This window comes from Stigmatopora argus, chromosome 2 (assembly GCF_051989625.1).
Source record: "Stigmatopora argus isolate UIUO_Sarg chromosome 2, RoL_Sarg_1.0, whole genome shotgun sequence".
Classification (NCBI taxonomy): Eukaryota; Metazoa; Chordata; class Actinopteri; order Syngnathiformes; family Syngnathidae; genus Stigmatopora; species Stigmatopora argus.
Window position 1 is genome coordinate 10,207,969 of NC_135388.1, and position 16,246 is coordinate 10,224,214.

Below are 16,246 nucleotides of genomic sequence, written 5' to 3' on the forward strand. Positions count from 1 at the left end.
AGAAAAGAAACTCAAATACCTTGAAAAAAATGTAGTTAACATTATTTATTCCTACAAATGTGCATCTTTGACAATTACAAATATATTGACATCGACGTTACATTAACGTACAAACACTATAATAACAACAAATATAATTACTGGAATAAAAACAAATGGAGCCACTTGATCATGTATTGTTTGTTCACTCGCCTGACATTGTCCACTTTTTCCCACTGGAGGGCAGTGTGGCGACTCGCAGAAAAGCAGACGACCGAGAAGTGTTTACGAGTAGAAGAAGAATATAGCTTTCTTTGTATACTATGACAGGAACGGAAGTAAATACAAAAACAAAAAGAATAAAAGTAAATAAACATAACAATCCGTAGTCTCTGCTCCTCTTATTCAAATATTGTTGCTGTAAAAAGTCGATCGTATTACATATGTGTAACCACTATAATAAGGAATATCTTGCGGATTCTTCTCAGTCAGATACGAATGGAAGGCGAAGTTTCTGGACCCAAATTAGAATCCAACGAGGACAAGGACCATGGAGGCTTTCAGTCCACGTTTGAGGTTCGGGAGGAAAGAGGACCATGTCAAACTCAGGAAAAGAAAGTCCAAACTGTACTCAAGGACAGATGATGCCCCTATTCGGACAGGTGGGTTTCATGGTTTTTGTCACATCAGCGCTTTTGTTTGCTTAAAAATAATATAGTATACAATAATCGTACCCTACCGTCTGTCCAAATAAAGATATTCCAAATAACGAAAATAAGTTGTGGCTGATGACGCCATACTCGAAGTTGAAGCCCTTGCACTTAATACATTTTTTTAAATAATGTTGTTCCCATCTTTTGATTTGTATTTTACACAGACGTCTTGAAAATTCTGGCGTTTTGTGTATCTTTCCGTGTGATCAACTGTTTCCTGGTCCAGAGCAGCTTTGTTCCTGATGAGTACTGGCAATCTGTGGAAGTTGCCCATCACATGGTCTTCAAATATCCTTTCAACCCAATTTCCGCTTCTTTTCTGGATAGTACAATGTGTCAAAATGATGATATCCCGTATCCCAGTAGGTTATTGATATGCTCCTACCAAGAATCGAATTTACTTTCTTGAAAACCTTAACCTTCTGACCTATGGCCACCTGACATGGGAATGGAGGGAAGGCATAAGAGGCTTCAGCTATCCTTTCTTCTTTGCGGTCCTCTATAAAATATTACACTGGATACAATGTGACTCCGTTCATCTACTGGAAAGTGTTTTTTTATTGTCAATATTCAGCTGTGTTTTGATTAGATATGATTTGTTATTGACCCTCCTTGGGTTTTTTTTCCCCTGCAGATATGGCTGCCCCGACTACTTCAAGCACTCGTCGCTGCGTTTGCAGACGTCAAATTCTTCTACCTCATCGGAACACTGGAGGATGGAGACACTGCTAAATGGACGGTGACTTGATATCTTCCTGCCTCGTGGGAATATCGCTTGAATTTGACGTTGACTTGTGTTCCCAGTTTTTCTGCCACCTGTGCTCCTGGTTCACGTGGTTCTGTTGCACCAGAACGCTCGGCAACAGCGTGGAGGCCGCCATCACTTGCCTGGCTCTGGCCTACTTCCCTTTGCCAACATCCAAAACACACAGCAGGTCTCTTAAATGATTTGTAGGTGACTTTCTCTGCGCGCCATCATTTCTTGTTTGTGATTTTTGCTTTTCTCCCCAGTAAAAAATATTTAAGCCTGGTCGCCTTGGCGGTCATTTTTCGCCCAACGGCCCTGATTGTCTGGCTCCCCCTGTTGATTTACCATCTCTGGCATCATGAAAACAAACTCAAACTTGTGGTTCGTGACTACATTCCCATTGGGTTGGTTGTGTTTTCTGTTCACGGCTTCTTGTTTCAGATTTTTATCGTTTGTTTCACATTAATGACATTTTTTTTGTTTAGGACTTCAGCCATTGTGATTTCAACCATTATCGACTGCATCTTCTATGAAAAGGTCAAAACACACTTGGTTTCTCCTACGCAGCACGATCGTCGAAAATCAAGCTGTATAGAGACAAGATTCATTTCTTAGTTGATTTTCCATTCCATAGTGGGTCTTGGTGCAATTCAACTTCCTGAAGATAAACGTCTTGGACGGAATAGCCGGCTTTTACGGCACCCACCCGTGGCATTGGTACTTCACGCAGGGCTTCGTCGTCATAGTGGGCCCACATGTCCCGTTCTTTATCCACGGATGCTACCTGGCTTTCAGAAGGTACAAAATACTCTTGGTGGCCATCACCTGGACCCTCGCCGTGTACAGGTAATGAATGGTATCGGCGCTCGGATCAACTTTTGTCTATCGGTCCATTCACCTCACCCCGCATTTGAATTCCTTCCAGTTTGTTTCCGCACAAGGAGTTCCGATTCATCTACCCTGTGCTTCCCTTTTGTATGATCTTCTGTGGTAAGTACCCATGATTTGACCTTTTCACCCGCATTGACTTAGCAGGGCTCAATTTGGTTCGCGGGCCACAATAATGCTAACTAGATCTCATGTGAGCTGTATCGTATGAGTTATTTATTTACTTTTTCACTGAGATTGACGTTTCAGATTTGTAAGAAAAAAAGTTGTTAGTTATTTGATAATTATCTATTGATTAATTTTTTCAATTGTGATATATTCCCCCATTTTTTGTGTTTTTTGCGATTTTTGCAGTACACAGCGGAAAAAAACGGGGGAAATACCGGAAAATAAACTGCCTTTTCAGAGATAATCAACTCAAACACGTTGAAAAAAAATAGAAGTTAACATTATTTATTCGTTGAAACGAGCATCTGTTACAATTAAAGTAGTATATTAACATCAACAGTTTTCGCGGTGTACACAGCAAAAAAACGGGAATTAACTGCAGAAATATTTTCCATTAAAAATATTAAATATAACTGTTACAGGGGTATCGTTGGCTCACATGCGAGCTTGGCGACGAGCAGCCGCTTGCGGTTTGCTGGCGACCAATCTGCTCCTCGGCCTCTACACGGGCCTGATTCACCAACGCGGAGCTCTGGATGTGATGAGCCACGTCCGCGCACTTTGTAACCACGTGCCAGAGCCGGACGTCCTCTTCCTCATGCCCTGTCACTCCACGCCTTACTACAGGTACCAAATGTACGGTGAACCACCGAGACTTGGAGCAGGCACCTATAACTTGCATCTTCCCTCGTAGCCATATTCACTGCCCGCTAAAAATGAGGTTCCTGGAGTGCCCGCCCGATCTGGGCCAGGCGGGGTACGTCAACCAAGCGGACAGATTCTACAGTGACCCGCTTCTCTGGCTCCAGACCGCTTTTCCGCACACACACTCCCGTCCTACTCATTTGGTTCTCTTCGATGTCCTGGAGAAGGTAAAAAGTGCATCCAAATATGACTTTATAAAGAAATCACTCTAGCTAGCGTGTATTTGATATATTGCGCTCACTGCAATCTTGTCTACTTTACTTTGAAAGTATATCGAGCCAAGTTAGGTTTACGGTTTAGGAATGTCAAATTGTTTGCATACACAGCCAGATTCTTCAAAACTTAGTGGATGCAATTTTGTAAATTAAAACCAAATATGTACATTGCTAAATACTGTGGTGTCTTTTCCTTGTAGGAAATCTCAGCATTTTTGCAGGACTACGAGAAAACAGCAGACATATTTCACACTCATTTTCCAGATGGAAAAGTCGGAGGCAGAATCTTTATTTTTCAACGATATCATCAAACAGGAATATGAGTGCAATGACAGCATTTTCAGCAAATAAAACTAATGTCACATTAGTGAGATTTGTTCTAGCAAGACTGGTGGGAAAATTCTGCTGAACGTTGTTAGATTGTTCTATTTGGAACTGTAATTAGAATGGACCGTCGGAAATGGCCCTCCAACTACGCTTTTCCAAACCAGTAAGTGGAGCTATTGTACCCAAATGTAATTCGCCAACTGCCATTAAACACCAACGAAGAAAAGCCGTCAATTTGTGATTGGATTAGAGACTGAGGGGCGGGCCAACTGGGAGGAAAGTGAGTGAGTGACATAACAAATAGGGGGACATTTTGCAACAGACGAGTTCTCGGGGGCACTGAGTGACTCCACTAAATTACTATTAACTGTTTGGTTTTTAATCGCGAATTGATGTGGCTACGATTCTGACTGGATGCTGATATTTGTTATGAAGTATGCAAAAAATACTGCATCTGTGACTTTGAAATAGACGCACACGTTTGATTTTAAATCAAGCAATCTATTGTCCTTTCAAAGAACAAATTCCTTTGACTAGTATTAATAATAGGATCGAATGGGCCTGTTCTTAAAATGGCCGACAAGCGACGACGTCTAGCTTCGTTGCTTCACAACGCGCATTGGAAATCTAGTCTGTATACACGATACCTATGGGAATACCAAGCAGAAAAAAAAGAAGAAAGACGACGAGTGCTGTACATTTGGTGGCCGTCGTGGTTTCCTTAAATCTTTTTCTTGTATTGTTACAACCTTGCTATTTTGCCGTAAACCATCTCCCGTCGTCTTTTCCAGTTCTCGGACACTACGTTGGCGTCGAGCGGAAAACACCGGACGGACGTGGCGTCCTAAGTGCAGCGTACGAGCAGGTGATGGACAATTGTTGAGGCGACGACCGTATTTCCCAGGTTGCCCCGCGCCTGAAACGGGAGACAAAGTGCAAGAAGGCGAAGAGAGACTGAGTGTAAACAAAGATGGCGGCGCCCGTTGTTAGCAGCAGCGTGAGAACACGCCGAAATAGGGTGGGACCTTGACTTACGAGCGCCCAAAAGTAGGGTTTTAAACGACTCGGCCGCGGCCTTCTGTCGCCAGAGCCAACGTAGAACCTATACCTAGTTCCGTGGTTGCCCTGGTAGTAGAAAACCACTGGCAAATTTGTTGTAACGATCATGGACCGTAAAAACCAAGATCCCCCCGTGAAGAAGAGGAAGAAGAAAAAGATGATGTCCATCCAACTGAAGCATGAAATCATCGAAAAGTACGAGCGAGGCGTACGCGTGGTGGACCTGGCCAGGCTCTACGACCGCAACACGTCCACCATCTGTTCCATACTCAAGCAAAAGGAGTCCATCAAGGCCATCACGCCAGCGGTGGGCGTCAAAATTATTTCCAGACTCCGAACCAGCGTCCATGAGAATATGGAGAGGCTGCTGTTGGCCTGGTTGATGGAGAAGCAGCTGAATAGGTGTCCTTTGACGGAGGGGGCCATCTGCGAGAAGGCGCGGTCCATCTACACCGACCTGCTGCGGCAGACCCCGGGCTCTTCCACGGGCGGGGCGGTGCCCGAAGACTCCTTCAAAGCCAGCCGGGGATGGTTTGACAATTTCAGGAGGCGGATCAGCTTCCCCTCCGACGTCGGGATGGTGCCGGCCGGCGGCTTGGACGACGGCGAGGATTACCGCAGAAGTTTCAGCCAGGCGGTGGCGGCCGGGGACTACGTCCCGCAGCAGGTGTTTAACTGCGACGAAACGGGGCTCTTCTGGAAGAGGATGCCGAGGAGGACTTTCATCACGACCGAGGAGTTGAGGACGCCAGGCTACAAGCCCATGAAGGACCGCCTGACCTTGGCGCTGTGCGCCAACGCCAGCGGCGACTGCAAGATCAAGCCGCTGCTGGTGTACCACTCGGAAAACCCGCGAGCCTTTAAGGCGCACAAGGTCATCAAAGAGAAGCTGCAGGTGATGTGGAGGGCCAACCCCAGGGCCTGGGTCACCCGGCAGTTTTTCGTGGAGTGGGTCAACCTGGTCTTCGGCCCGGCCGTCAAGAAGTACCTGCAGGGGCAGAACCTCCCCCTGCGAGCCCTGCTGGTCCTGGACAACGCTCCCGCTCACCCGCACAACCTCCACGGCGACATCCTGGAGGAATTCAAGTTCATCAAGGTTTTTTACCTTCCGCTCGACACGGGCGCCATCCTGCAGCCCATGGACCAGCAGGTGGTTTGTCATTTCAAGAAGCTCTTCACCAAGCACTTGTTTCGCCACTGCTCGGAGGTGACCCAGAGCTCCAACCTCACCATTCGCCAGTTCTGGAAGGACCACTACAACATCGTGGCGTGCCTCAAAATCATCGACCTGGCCTGGCAGGGTGTGGGCAGGTGGACGCTGACTTGCGCCTGGAAGAAGCTGTGGCCCGACGCCGTGTCCGAGTGGGCCGAGTTCGAGCCCGAGGAGACGGCGGCGGAGGTGGTGGAGGAGATCGTGTCCCTGGGCAAGTCCATGGGCCTGGAAGTGGACGAGAGCGACGTGAACGAGCTGGTCGAGCAGCACTCGGAGGACGGCGAGTTGAAGGCGCTCCAGACGCAGCAGCGGCACGGCAAGGTCCTGCGGCCAATGGGCAACGACGAGGTTTCCATCCCGACGGGCGAGATCGTGGAAATGTTGGAAATGTGGGAGAGGCTTTCCAGTTTCGTTCAGGCCAAGCACCCGGAAAAAGCGGCCACCGGATGCGCCTCGTCGCTCTTCGACAACACCTGTCTGTCTCATTTCCGAAACCTTTTGAAAGAGAGGAAGAAACACTTGCTGAACCGGCCCGCGGAGGAAAGCTTGTTGAAAAAGTTGAAAACTGAAGATGAATAAGTGGAAAGAATGGAAATATTAAACCCCCCCCATAAAAAAATAGTCCACCATTTGGTTTATTTGCGAGCACATTCAATGTTTTTGTACGTCACAGAATGAGCCAAGTTGCATATTTCACTTTGGGATGAAATGTCAACAACAACCGCCTTCCAAAATTTGGATTCACAGAATAAAACGTTCTTCTGCCTGCCGTTATATTTGCCCTTGGCGAGACTTGTAGTTTTTCTAAGTCCTTTTTCGTCCACATAATTGACGTTCTACTTTGGCATTCGTGTTATTTTTTCAAATATAGAAGTACATGAGTACCACCAGAAATCGGAACGTGGAGACACTGCTTTACTGAAGAAGTCTGGCCGTGCTCATGTTGGCCAGACGGCGTGACCACGAGACTTTAATTGGTGTCTACCAGTGACTTTCTGGGCGGTGAGTCCACAATTTTTCTACCTTTGGAACACAAACTTTGGTAGACAATTTACCACGTATAAATTGTTGAAAATCCACTTGGGTCAATTGGAACCAGCCCCCGGAACTGCTAGCCCACTCTTGCTAATGGTGCTGGCCGGCTTTATAGAGGTACGGAATCTGCTATTTGCTTTACACATTGATGTACATGTCAATATTTTCATTTCTGATTCTGTTTATCATGTTTCCAGTTTGCTTCCTCGCCAGGAGTGCAGATCGATCTAATTTGTGACACTCTTCTGTGGTAAGTTCCTTAGCAATAAGCTAACCTGTCAAAATATTAGGGCCGTCACAAGCCATTATTTTGATACTTAACCTTGCGTTTGTGATCTTTAGACTAGTCGACTATAGAAATCGGCTGATTTTTATATTGCCCATTGTTTACCTTTTGTTTATGAAGATAATCAATCGTTTGTGTTAATGTTTTTATATACATATGTTAAAAAAAACTTAGCTAAAATGATTTTTTCCTTTTAACTATTTTATTCATTTTTGGAGCTACTTATCCTCACATGGGTTGCAGGGGTTGGTTGAGCCTATCCCAGCTAACTACGTGGAGAACATGTAAAATCCACACAGTGAGGACCAAACAGGAATCAAACCCTTGACCCTAAAACTGTGAGGACGACGCGCTAACCACTCGTCAGCCTCTAATAAAATTGACTGACAGTCGTGAGCATGTACTCCTTCTGGGATGGGCTCCAGCACCTCCGCGAATGAAACAAATGTAAAATTGAAATTTCATTTCCATCAGGTTTTTTTTTATTAGAGGATATACATACCTTAAGAAAGAAATATGTATTTGTTTAAGTTAATAGTTTCATTTTTTTTGTGCTTGCCGTTGCCGGTCCAAGCATAGTCACACAAGACAAAGATGATCCAAGCGAAGACGAATGACATTTTTCCCTCATTCTCCCCCATAGATGGCGATAGATGTCCAACGTATTGCGGGTCCCTTGAAGCGTTGCGGTCATCTCTGCAAAGCTATCACCTTAGTCTTCATGGACTCCCAACTAAGGACATTAGCCAGAAAAACAGGTTGCTTTTTTAAAACTAAACTATGGATGTATATACAGTGCAAGTCAGAATTTGTGACACAGCTCCTACAAATGATGATCCCAACCCCAATGATGTAGCCTGAAATTCCATGAAGTAACCACGGAAGGCCTACCTGTGAAATGAAGCCCATTTCAGGTGACAACCTCTTAAAGCTCACCGAGAGAATGCCAATAATGTGCAAGAAATAACACCCAAATCCAGGCTATTTATTCACAATTTTGATACCTTCCGTGAGCGTCCGCCTAAAACTCATCTCATCCTGCTTTAGTCTGTCTCCGGGCCAGAATCGGTGGCCAGCCGATCGCAGGGCACAAGGAGACAAACAGCCATTCATGCTCACACTCATACCTAGGGCAAATGTTTAGTGTCCAATCAGCTTACCATGCATATCTTTGGAATTTGGGAGGAAACTGGAGAACCCAGAAGAAACCCATGGAGGAGAACATGCAACCTCCACACAGGTGGACGTGACCTGGATTTGAACCCAGGACCCCAGAGCTGAGACCAATGCGCTAACCACTCGCACCGCCGGGCCGCTCTTATTTTGGTCCATTATGCGTATTAAAAGTAGTCGAGTGGAAGTGTAATAATTTTTATCGATTTTAATTTGGACTCCCCAACCTTAAAAAAATCCCTCTAAACATGGAATTTGTGCTCACTAGTGTAGTGTTTGAGTAACTGTCTATTTGTGGGAAAATTTGAGTGGAAAACTACGAAGGGGGCAAATGCATTCGGCACACTCAAGGGCATATCAAATATAAATATGTACCGTATTTTCACAACTATGAGGCACACTAAAAAGTCTTACATTTTCTCCAAAATAGACAGGGCGCCTTATAAAGCGGAGCACCGTGTGTAAGCTCTGAAGCCTGACTGAGAACACTTCTTGCCGACACGCTTCTTGTATAGAGAGAAGGCGGACGTGGGTGGGGTCAGACGCTAAAGGCACACCCCTACAAGGTACCCGTATATAGTGGGCATGTGTTTATTGCAAAACAATTTCGCTTTGGTTTCTAAGGCCCCCCGAAGCAGCGGTGAAAAACCAAGTCACAAAAATGAACTGAGCTTGCCGTCATTCCCGGAGGCTTAACTAAAGCGCCGGGCGAAGTACGCCACTATTTGCGAATGGATTGTGGCCGCCTGGACGAACGTGTCTGCTTGCACTGTTGTTAAAGGCACTAACAACAGATGCTTGAAAACCGCTGGACATCAGCATCAACACAGCTTTACGAAGGGTGGCAGGCAGCGCCGGGCAAGTTACACTAGCTACTATTTGCGAATGGATTGTGGCCGCCTGGACGAACGTATAAAACTCAGCGTTTTAGATGACTCACTTGGACAATTGTTCAATTCGGACACAAAAAATGAGGAGTTTGATGGATTTGTGGGTGATGATGACGTGAGTACATTGTAAAATGGCTAAATAAAGTACAACCGAACTCAGTTTTGCTTCTGTTGCCCTTTTTAAAATGTTTAAGCTGGTGTATGTTTTGCCATGCCTGGCTGTGCCTTTAAAAGCGGTGCATCCTGTGTGTGTCAAAAACTGAAATAGCACTCGCCTTTAAATGTGGTGCGCCATATTGTCGTGAAAATACGGTATACAGTGTGACGGTTTGTGTTTCATAATTTTAGCACACTATAAGCATACTTGTTGCTACATAAGTTGATCTTATTTTGTTAGTCTTTTTTTAAAGAAAAAAGCCTTGCTATACATTGTCATTTTTTGAACAAATAAAAGCCTTAGTCTTTTTTTAATGAAAAAAACCTTACTGTACATTGTCATTTTTTGAACAAATGAAAGCCTTATACATGGTCTTTTATAGAAAAAAGCCTTACTATACATTGTCCTTTTTTGAACAAATAAAGGCCCTATTATACATGGTCTTTTTTTTTAAAGCCTTACTATACATTGTCATTTTTTTAACAAATAAAAGCCTTATTATACATGGCCTTTTTTGGACCATTAAAATTATACCATGCTCTGCTATAAATAACCCAAATATCATGTCTTTCCTTTGTTTTGGTGTAAAGAAGCACAAGAACATTAGGAATTTAATGAACTATTCCTTTTCCATGTCACCGCAATGTTCATAATGTGCAATATTGTATCTTAAAGTATTAAAGCCCAACCAAAAAGTATTTACAGTACGTTATTATGAAAACAATGTATTTGTTTTGAAGTATTAATGCCCAACCTAAAAGTATTTGCAGGCCCAGCCCCCTGACTAATGCACTCTATGATGAAAACGATCTCTTTTTTTGTGTCTATGTGTAATAGGCGTGGCCGAGGCGTGGCTGTGGTCAGAGTTCAAAAGACCCGCCGCCACGCCGCCATTTTTCAAAATGGCGGATGAGCCGGAGGCTGGGCGCGTTGGACTGCTGAGCTGCTCAGAATTGACGATTTCCCGAAGAAAGTCCCGACAAACTTCTTCCAGGACAATGCAGCGCGTTCGGTACTTTGTCTTTTGGGGATTTCGTAGCCCCAGTTCTCATTTCAAGAGTGCTTTTTGACGGGAACGTGCTTCATTGGCGTGATGTAGCCCCGACGTGGATGCAAACACAAATGTTTGCTAGCAAGTTGGCTACATTGCATCACCTATTGCTCTTAATGTTTAAAAAGAAACCCTTCCATTGTGTGTTTCAGTCCCTCAACGAGGACAGACCGCTGGGAAACATCAAGAATGTGGCCATAACGGCCAAAAAGGAGCAGTTTGTCGGCAAAGTGAGTCTTTTTTTAATAGCTTCTAATTCCTCTACCCGTGTGATTGGATTGGATAACTTTATTCATCCCGTATTCGGGACATTTTGTTGTCACAGTAATGTTTAGATATCAGCGACCAGTGTTCACGGCTTTCCTAAATTAGCTTGTTTAGCATCATGATACACTCCAATTTTGAATGAAGACACTTAAACTGGGTTGGCGTTGATTTTTAATAGCAAGTTCCTGTGTGGGTAACTCACACTAGTGCCATCAAGTGGAGGTGTAAGGAATAAACCGTACACTTCTAGAATACGTATATACCTTTGCCCTTCCCTTTCCTAAAGGAAGACTTCAGGGCTTGGACCTTTTCATTTTTAATTGTGGTTTTGACAAAACCTAAGCGAGACATTCATTCAACCGTAGCACAGGGGTCATTTTTCCTCCGTCTAAGAGCTTTGTGAGACGTATTTTATTTTTTTGATTGAATGGGAGTTATTTGTGCATCAAAATGGTTAAATAAGCAATGACATAATCATGCTGTGGTGTTTTGCAGAGGTTTAAAGCCACAGAGATGGTGGAAGCTGTCCAAATCTACAAGACCAAAGAAGTCGTGTATGACGTAAGACCTGTTTTTCAGGTTATTTGATTTATTATTTTCATGTCATGTGTACTAAAAATACTCTATTTTGCTTCTCTTCAAGGTCCACCCAAGTTTACCAAATCAACGCTAAAGAAAGGTGACTTTGGAGTGTGGCACAGCCTTTGACACCAACATCTTGAGGGCCCCTATCCAGTATGTTTTCCATATCTCCCACCACATCTGAAGTATATGATCAACTCCTCAGCAAACTGTCCAGGAGCTTGATCATGACTTTGATTTGGGTCTGTTGGAAGACATGGAAAATAGACTAAATAGTGGCTCTTGAGGACTACTGTTAAAGACTTGGCTTATTTTTTAGACTACCTCTGCAGTGGACAAAAAGCCAACTGAGCAGTCATCAGAGAGGTATGTCTAATTTCCCTTTTCCCCCCTCCTACTGTGGCTTTAATGTTGCCTTCTTATGCAGTGGGATGTAGGCTTGCTGACTGAGGAAAGCAGAGATGACACTTCTGCTATTGGTAAAACCTAACTCTGTTTTATTTTTTTGATGTTGGACTTAGTCTATTGTGCCTTAACCTGTTTTTCCCCCCCAGAGCCAAGAAAACATTCTTTGTTCATGGATAGAAGCATCACCTCATCTTTAAATGCTGGATGGCTAATGGGATTTTATCTCAACCCCTTGAAATGTACTCATGTCTTTTTACACATTTATTAAAAGAAATACATTTTCACTGGCCAGTGTTCTCCACCTGTACACAAACAAATTTATTGCACTTTGATTTTAAAAATAAATACATTACAATGTTTTTTTTTAATAAACACTTAGTGAAAAAGACTTGGAATATAAACACCAAAAATTAAAGGAAAAAAAAGACCATTGAGGGTCTTGGGTCTTTTTTCTCCAAGTGTTTTAACAAAGACAAATGACACTCAAATCTCTTTTATTGAAATTTCTGATTGGAAAAAAAAAAAGAAATCCTCCTCACCTTAGGGATCGGGACATCACCTATAAAATAAGAGGGGGTTAGTAAATAAAATAATGTGAGATTGGAATGTTTTGACTTGGATACATTACAATATAACCCGGAAATAAGCTGCTTCCAGTAGCCAGCGCTATCGCATTTCGATCTTAATCCATATGCGTCTGACGAAATAGTGCGTGCTTTGTGTGACTAAAATACAGAAATAGCACTCGTTACTGACACTGCGTCGTAAGAAACGATGCGTGAAAATACGGTATTAACCTCAGAGCAGAGTTCAGAGACGATGCATCATCTTCAAGTGGGCAACCTGGGAAAATCACCTGGTCCTCCAGGGTCTGGACATCACCATGGACCTGGTGCATGCAAAAAAATAGAGCAAAAGTTATCATATACAGAGACTGGAGATTCAACAGATGTGTTTAGGTGGGTTTTTTTGGTCATTAGTATTACCTTGATACCTTGGCCCAGTCTCCTCTCCCCTCAAGGGTGTGCATGGTTCTGGACACACGGGAACAGCTTCATCTTGATTTAACCAAGCTATTTGGGAAGTGCAAACAATTATTACAGGAAAGAGAAATCTTAAAGTAAATGATCAAGATAAAGAATGAAAATAAGTGAGTTAGTGCTCGGTGCTAATTTCCCCTTTCCAGACAAAGCGATTCAATATACAGACTGATGTTAAAAAATGGAGTAAGTCGGCTTAACCATTTTGGTATCAATGATTTTTGTTTAAAACAGAATTACAAATTGGAAAAGGGAATTTAGCAATCACAGTGAAAACTATCATTACATTCAACACACCTTCACCTGGCAAACTGACCGTTGATATCTCGGCTTTGTTTGATCAAATGAAGTCTTCCCCCACGACTCAATAATGGAGAGAATACGGACAAAATACTTTTGAAGTCAAATGTCGTGAGGCTAATGCTAAACTAGCTAGTGACATGCCAAGGAGCCCATACTTCAAATGTCGACGGTGTGTTCGACCTGGCAATAAAATAACAGATTTGTTGGCGTTTTGGCTCAATTGATTCCTAAAAAAATCTCCCGGTAGGGTGTTAAAAATGCACATAGGCCAGTAAATTGCTCTAGTCTAGGGCTTACCTCGTTTGGGTGCTAGTCGTTCGACCGACGGCATGGAAATGGCTGCTCCAAGGGGCGAGATGCTGCGCATGTGCATAATTTACGCACCTGCGTCACCAATGGGCGTAACCACGCCCATAGGAGGTGATTTGTCCTCCCGACTCAATGACCATGTTTGGAAGATGACGTACTATAGTCGCCATTTTTGTAGTCTTGATGCTGTAAAAGAGTGTGTTCGTTTTTTTTTAATATAAAAAGCCTTACTTTGCACGGTCATTTTAAAAAAAATAAAAAGCCTTACTATACATGGTCATTTTTTAAAGAAAAAAGCCTAACTATACATGGTCATTTTTTACAAATTAAAAAGCTTTACTATATACTATGTCGTATTTTAAGAAAAAAAGCCTTACTATACTATGTCGTTTTTTTAAAAGAAAAAAAGCCTTACTATATACACTATGTCGTTTTTTAGGAAAAAAACCTTACTATACTATGTCGTTTTTTAGGAAAAAAGCCTTACTATACTATGTCGTTTTTTAGGAAAAAAGCCTTACTATACTATGTCGTTTTTTTAAGAAAAAAAGCCTTACTATACTATGTCGTTTTTTAAAGAAAAAAAAAGCCTTACTATATACCAGGGGTGTCAAACTCATTTGGCATCGTGGGCCACATACGGCCTAGGGAGATGTCAAGTGGGCCGGACCATTAAAATTATACCATGCTCTGCTATAAATAACCAAAATATCATGTCTTTCCTTTGTTTTGGTGTAAAGAAGCACAAGAACACTAGGAAAATATTGAAATTGAATGAACTATCCTTTTACAAAACATTTCATGAAACACCTCATATTTCCTTAGACAAATGTGCAATTGACTTTTATCATTCACAAATATGCATTGCAACTGATCCCACTGATTGTACAAAGGCACAAAACTTTAATTGGTACTGAAAAATATAGTCATGCACTTTAAGATTAAATGAGACTTTTAAAGAAAGGAATTTTTAAACCACTTACACATACGCATATAAAATCTAAATGTAATCCCTGCGTGCACCTTACAAACTAAGGAGAGTGATTTTAAATGTGTAATGAAGAAAGTGTTCGCCTGTCCTGTAAATCTGTAAACTTCATACATAAAACATACATACACATACAATACATACTGAAAATTTATGGAGTTGCTGCTGTTTATAGTCTGTCTCAGTGATGCGGCTTGTCTTCTACTCTGATGGAAAGAGTGCGCCCCTTAGCGGATAATCCATGAATTGCAGCGAATTAAAAATATTAATTCCATGTCTTTTATGCATTTTTTTCCACTTTCAAATTATCCTGGGGGCCTGATCGAACCTCCTTGGGGGCCGGTTCCGGCCCGCGGGCTGTATGTTTGACACCCCTGATGTAAAGTAAGGCTTTTTTATTAAAAACCGACCATGTAAAGCAGGGGTGTCAAACTCATTTCGCATCGTGGGCCACATACGGCCTAGGGAGATGTCAAGTTTTTTTTTTTAAAGCCTTACTATACATTGTCGTTTTTTTAATTAAAAAGCCGTACTATACATTGTCGTTTTTTAAAGGAAAAAGCCTTACTTTACATGGTCGGTTTTTAAGAAAAAAGCCTTACTATACATGGTCGTTTTTTTTATTAAAAAGCCTTACTATACATGGTCATTTTTTAAAGAAAAAGCCTTACTATACATGGTAATTTTTTGACAAATAAAAGCCTTATAATACATGGTCATTTTTTAAAGAAAAAGCCTTACTATTCGTGGCCTTTTTTACTAAAAAAGCCTTACTATACATGGTCGTTTTTTAAGAGAAAAGCCTTACTATTCATGGTCGTTTTTTAAGAAAAAAAGCCTTACTATACATGGTCATTTTTTAAGAAAAAAGCCTTACTATACATGGTCGTTTTTTTTAATTAAAAAGCCTTACTATACATGGTCATTTTTTAAAGAAAAAGCCTTACTATACATGGTCGTTTTTTAAGAAAATAAAGCCTTACTATACATGGTCATTTTTTAAGAAAATAAGCCTTACTATACATGGTCATTTTTTAAGAAAAAAGCCTTACTATACATGGTCGGTTTTTTTTATTAAAAAGCCTTACTATACAATGTATAGTAAGGCTTTTTAATAAAAAAAACGACCATGTATAGTAAGGCTTTTTTCTTAAAAAATGACCATGTATAGCATACATGGTCGTTTTTTTAAGAAAAAAAGCCTTACTATACATGGTCGTTTTTTAAGAAAATAAAGCCTTACTATACATGGTCATTTTTTAAGAAAATAAGCCTTACTATATATGATATATGGTCGTTTTTTTTTTTAAAGCCTTACTCTAAATGGTCGTTTTTTTTTTATTTAAAAATATATATATTTATTTTTTTAAGGAAAAAAATCCTTACTTACCTTGTCACATTTTGAACAAATACAAACCATATTATGTATGTTTTTTTTTAAAGGAAAAAAACCCTTACTTACCTTGTCATATGAATATGAACCTTATTATGTATGGTCTTTTTTTTAGAAAAAAGCCTTACTATACATCAGCATATTTCAACAAATAAAAGCCTCACTACACATGGTCTTTTTTTTAAAGCCTTATTATACTTGGTCATTTTTTGAACAATTAAAAGCCTTACTATACGTGGTATTTTTTAAAGAAAAAAAACCATCACATTTTGAACAAAGAAAAACATTATATAATCATATTTTTTTTGAAGAAAGCCTCACTATACATTAGGAGAGAATTTTGTTTTTT

The 16,246-nt window shown here is 41.6% G+C and overlaps 1 protein-coding gene and 1 long non-coding RNA gene across 13 annotated transcripts; one reads left to right on the plus strand and one right to left on the minus strand.

The window, feature by feature from the left end:
• Positions 1-283: 283 nt before the first annotated feature.
• On the plus strand, positions 284-11,754 carry pigb (phosphatidylinositol glycan anchor biosynthesis, class B). 5 transcript variants are annotated; one of them, XM_077620865.1, is made up of 21 exons: positions 284-641; positions 857-980; positions 1,120-1,236; positions 1,326-1,431; positions 1,497-1,627; positions 1,704-1,844; positions 1,926-1,977; positions 2,075-2,286; positions 2,366-2,430; positions 2,919-3,123; positions 3,191-3,368; positions 3,617-4,177; positions 4,535-4,608; positions 6,887-7,017; positions 7,115-7,167; positions 7,248-7,300; positions 7,980-8,250; positions 10,394-10,568; positions 10,760-10,837; positions 11,370-11,435; positions 11,518-11,754. In XM_077620865.1, exons 1-12 carry the CDS (start codon positions 530-532, stop codon positions 3,737-3,739), a joined length of 1,566 nt encoding a protein of 521 aa, XP_077476991.1. In that variant the 5' UTR covers positions 284-529; the 3' UTR covers positions 3,740-4,177; positions 4,535-4,608; positions 6,887-7,017; positions 7,115-7,167; positions 7,248-7,300; positions 7,980-8,250; positions 10,394-10,568; positions 10,760-10,837; positions 11,370-11,435; positions 11,518-11,754. The 5 variants fall into 5 exon arrangements, with proteins under 5 accessions (XP_077476991.1, XP_077476983.1, XP_077476967.1 ...); XM_077620857.1 differs by having other exon boundaries at positions 284-344; positions 468-641; positions 6,887-7,167; XM_077620841.1 differs by lacking the exons at positions 284-641; positions 857-980; positions 1,120-1,236; ... (6 more) ...; positions 2,919-3,123; positions 3,191-3,368 and having other exon boundaries at positions 4,078-4,177; positions 4,535-7,167.
• Positions 11,755-12,107: 353 nt separating this feature from the next.
• Positions 12,108-15,470, minus strand: LOC144089768 (uncharacterized). 8 transcript variants are annotated; one of them, XR_013305180.1, is made up of 5 exons: positions 13,505-15,391; positions 12,851-12,937; positions 12,662-12,753; positions 12,493-12,589; positions 12,108-12,423 (listed from the first exon to the last, which is right to left on the minus strand). It is a non-coding gene; the product is annotated as an uncharacterized LOC144089768 (long non-coding RNA). The 8 variants fall into 8 exon arrangements; XR_013305171.1 differs by having other exon boundaries at positions 12,108-12,166; positions 12,404-12,753; positions 13,505-15,450; XR_013305179.1 differs by having other exon boundaries at positions 12,493-12,753; positions 13,505-15,441.
• Positions 15,471-16,246: the final 776 nt, after the last annotated feature.

Bases quoted from the DNA above. Each gene is read 5' to 3' on its own strand.
- pigb (XM_077620841.1), top strand. From the start codon at position 4,909: ATGGACCGTAAAAACCAAGATCCCCCCGTGAAGAAGAGGAAGAAGAAA.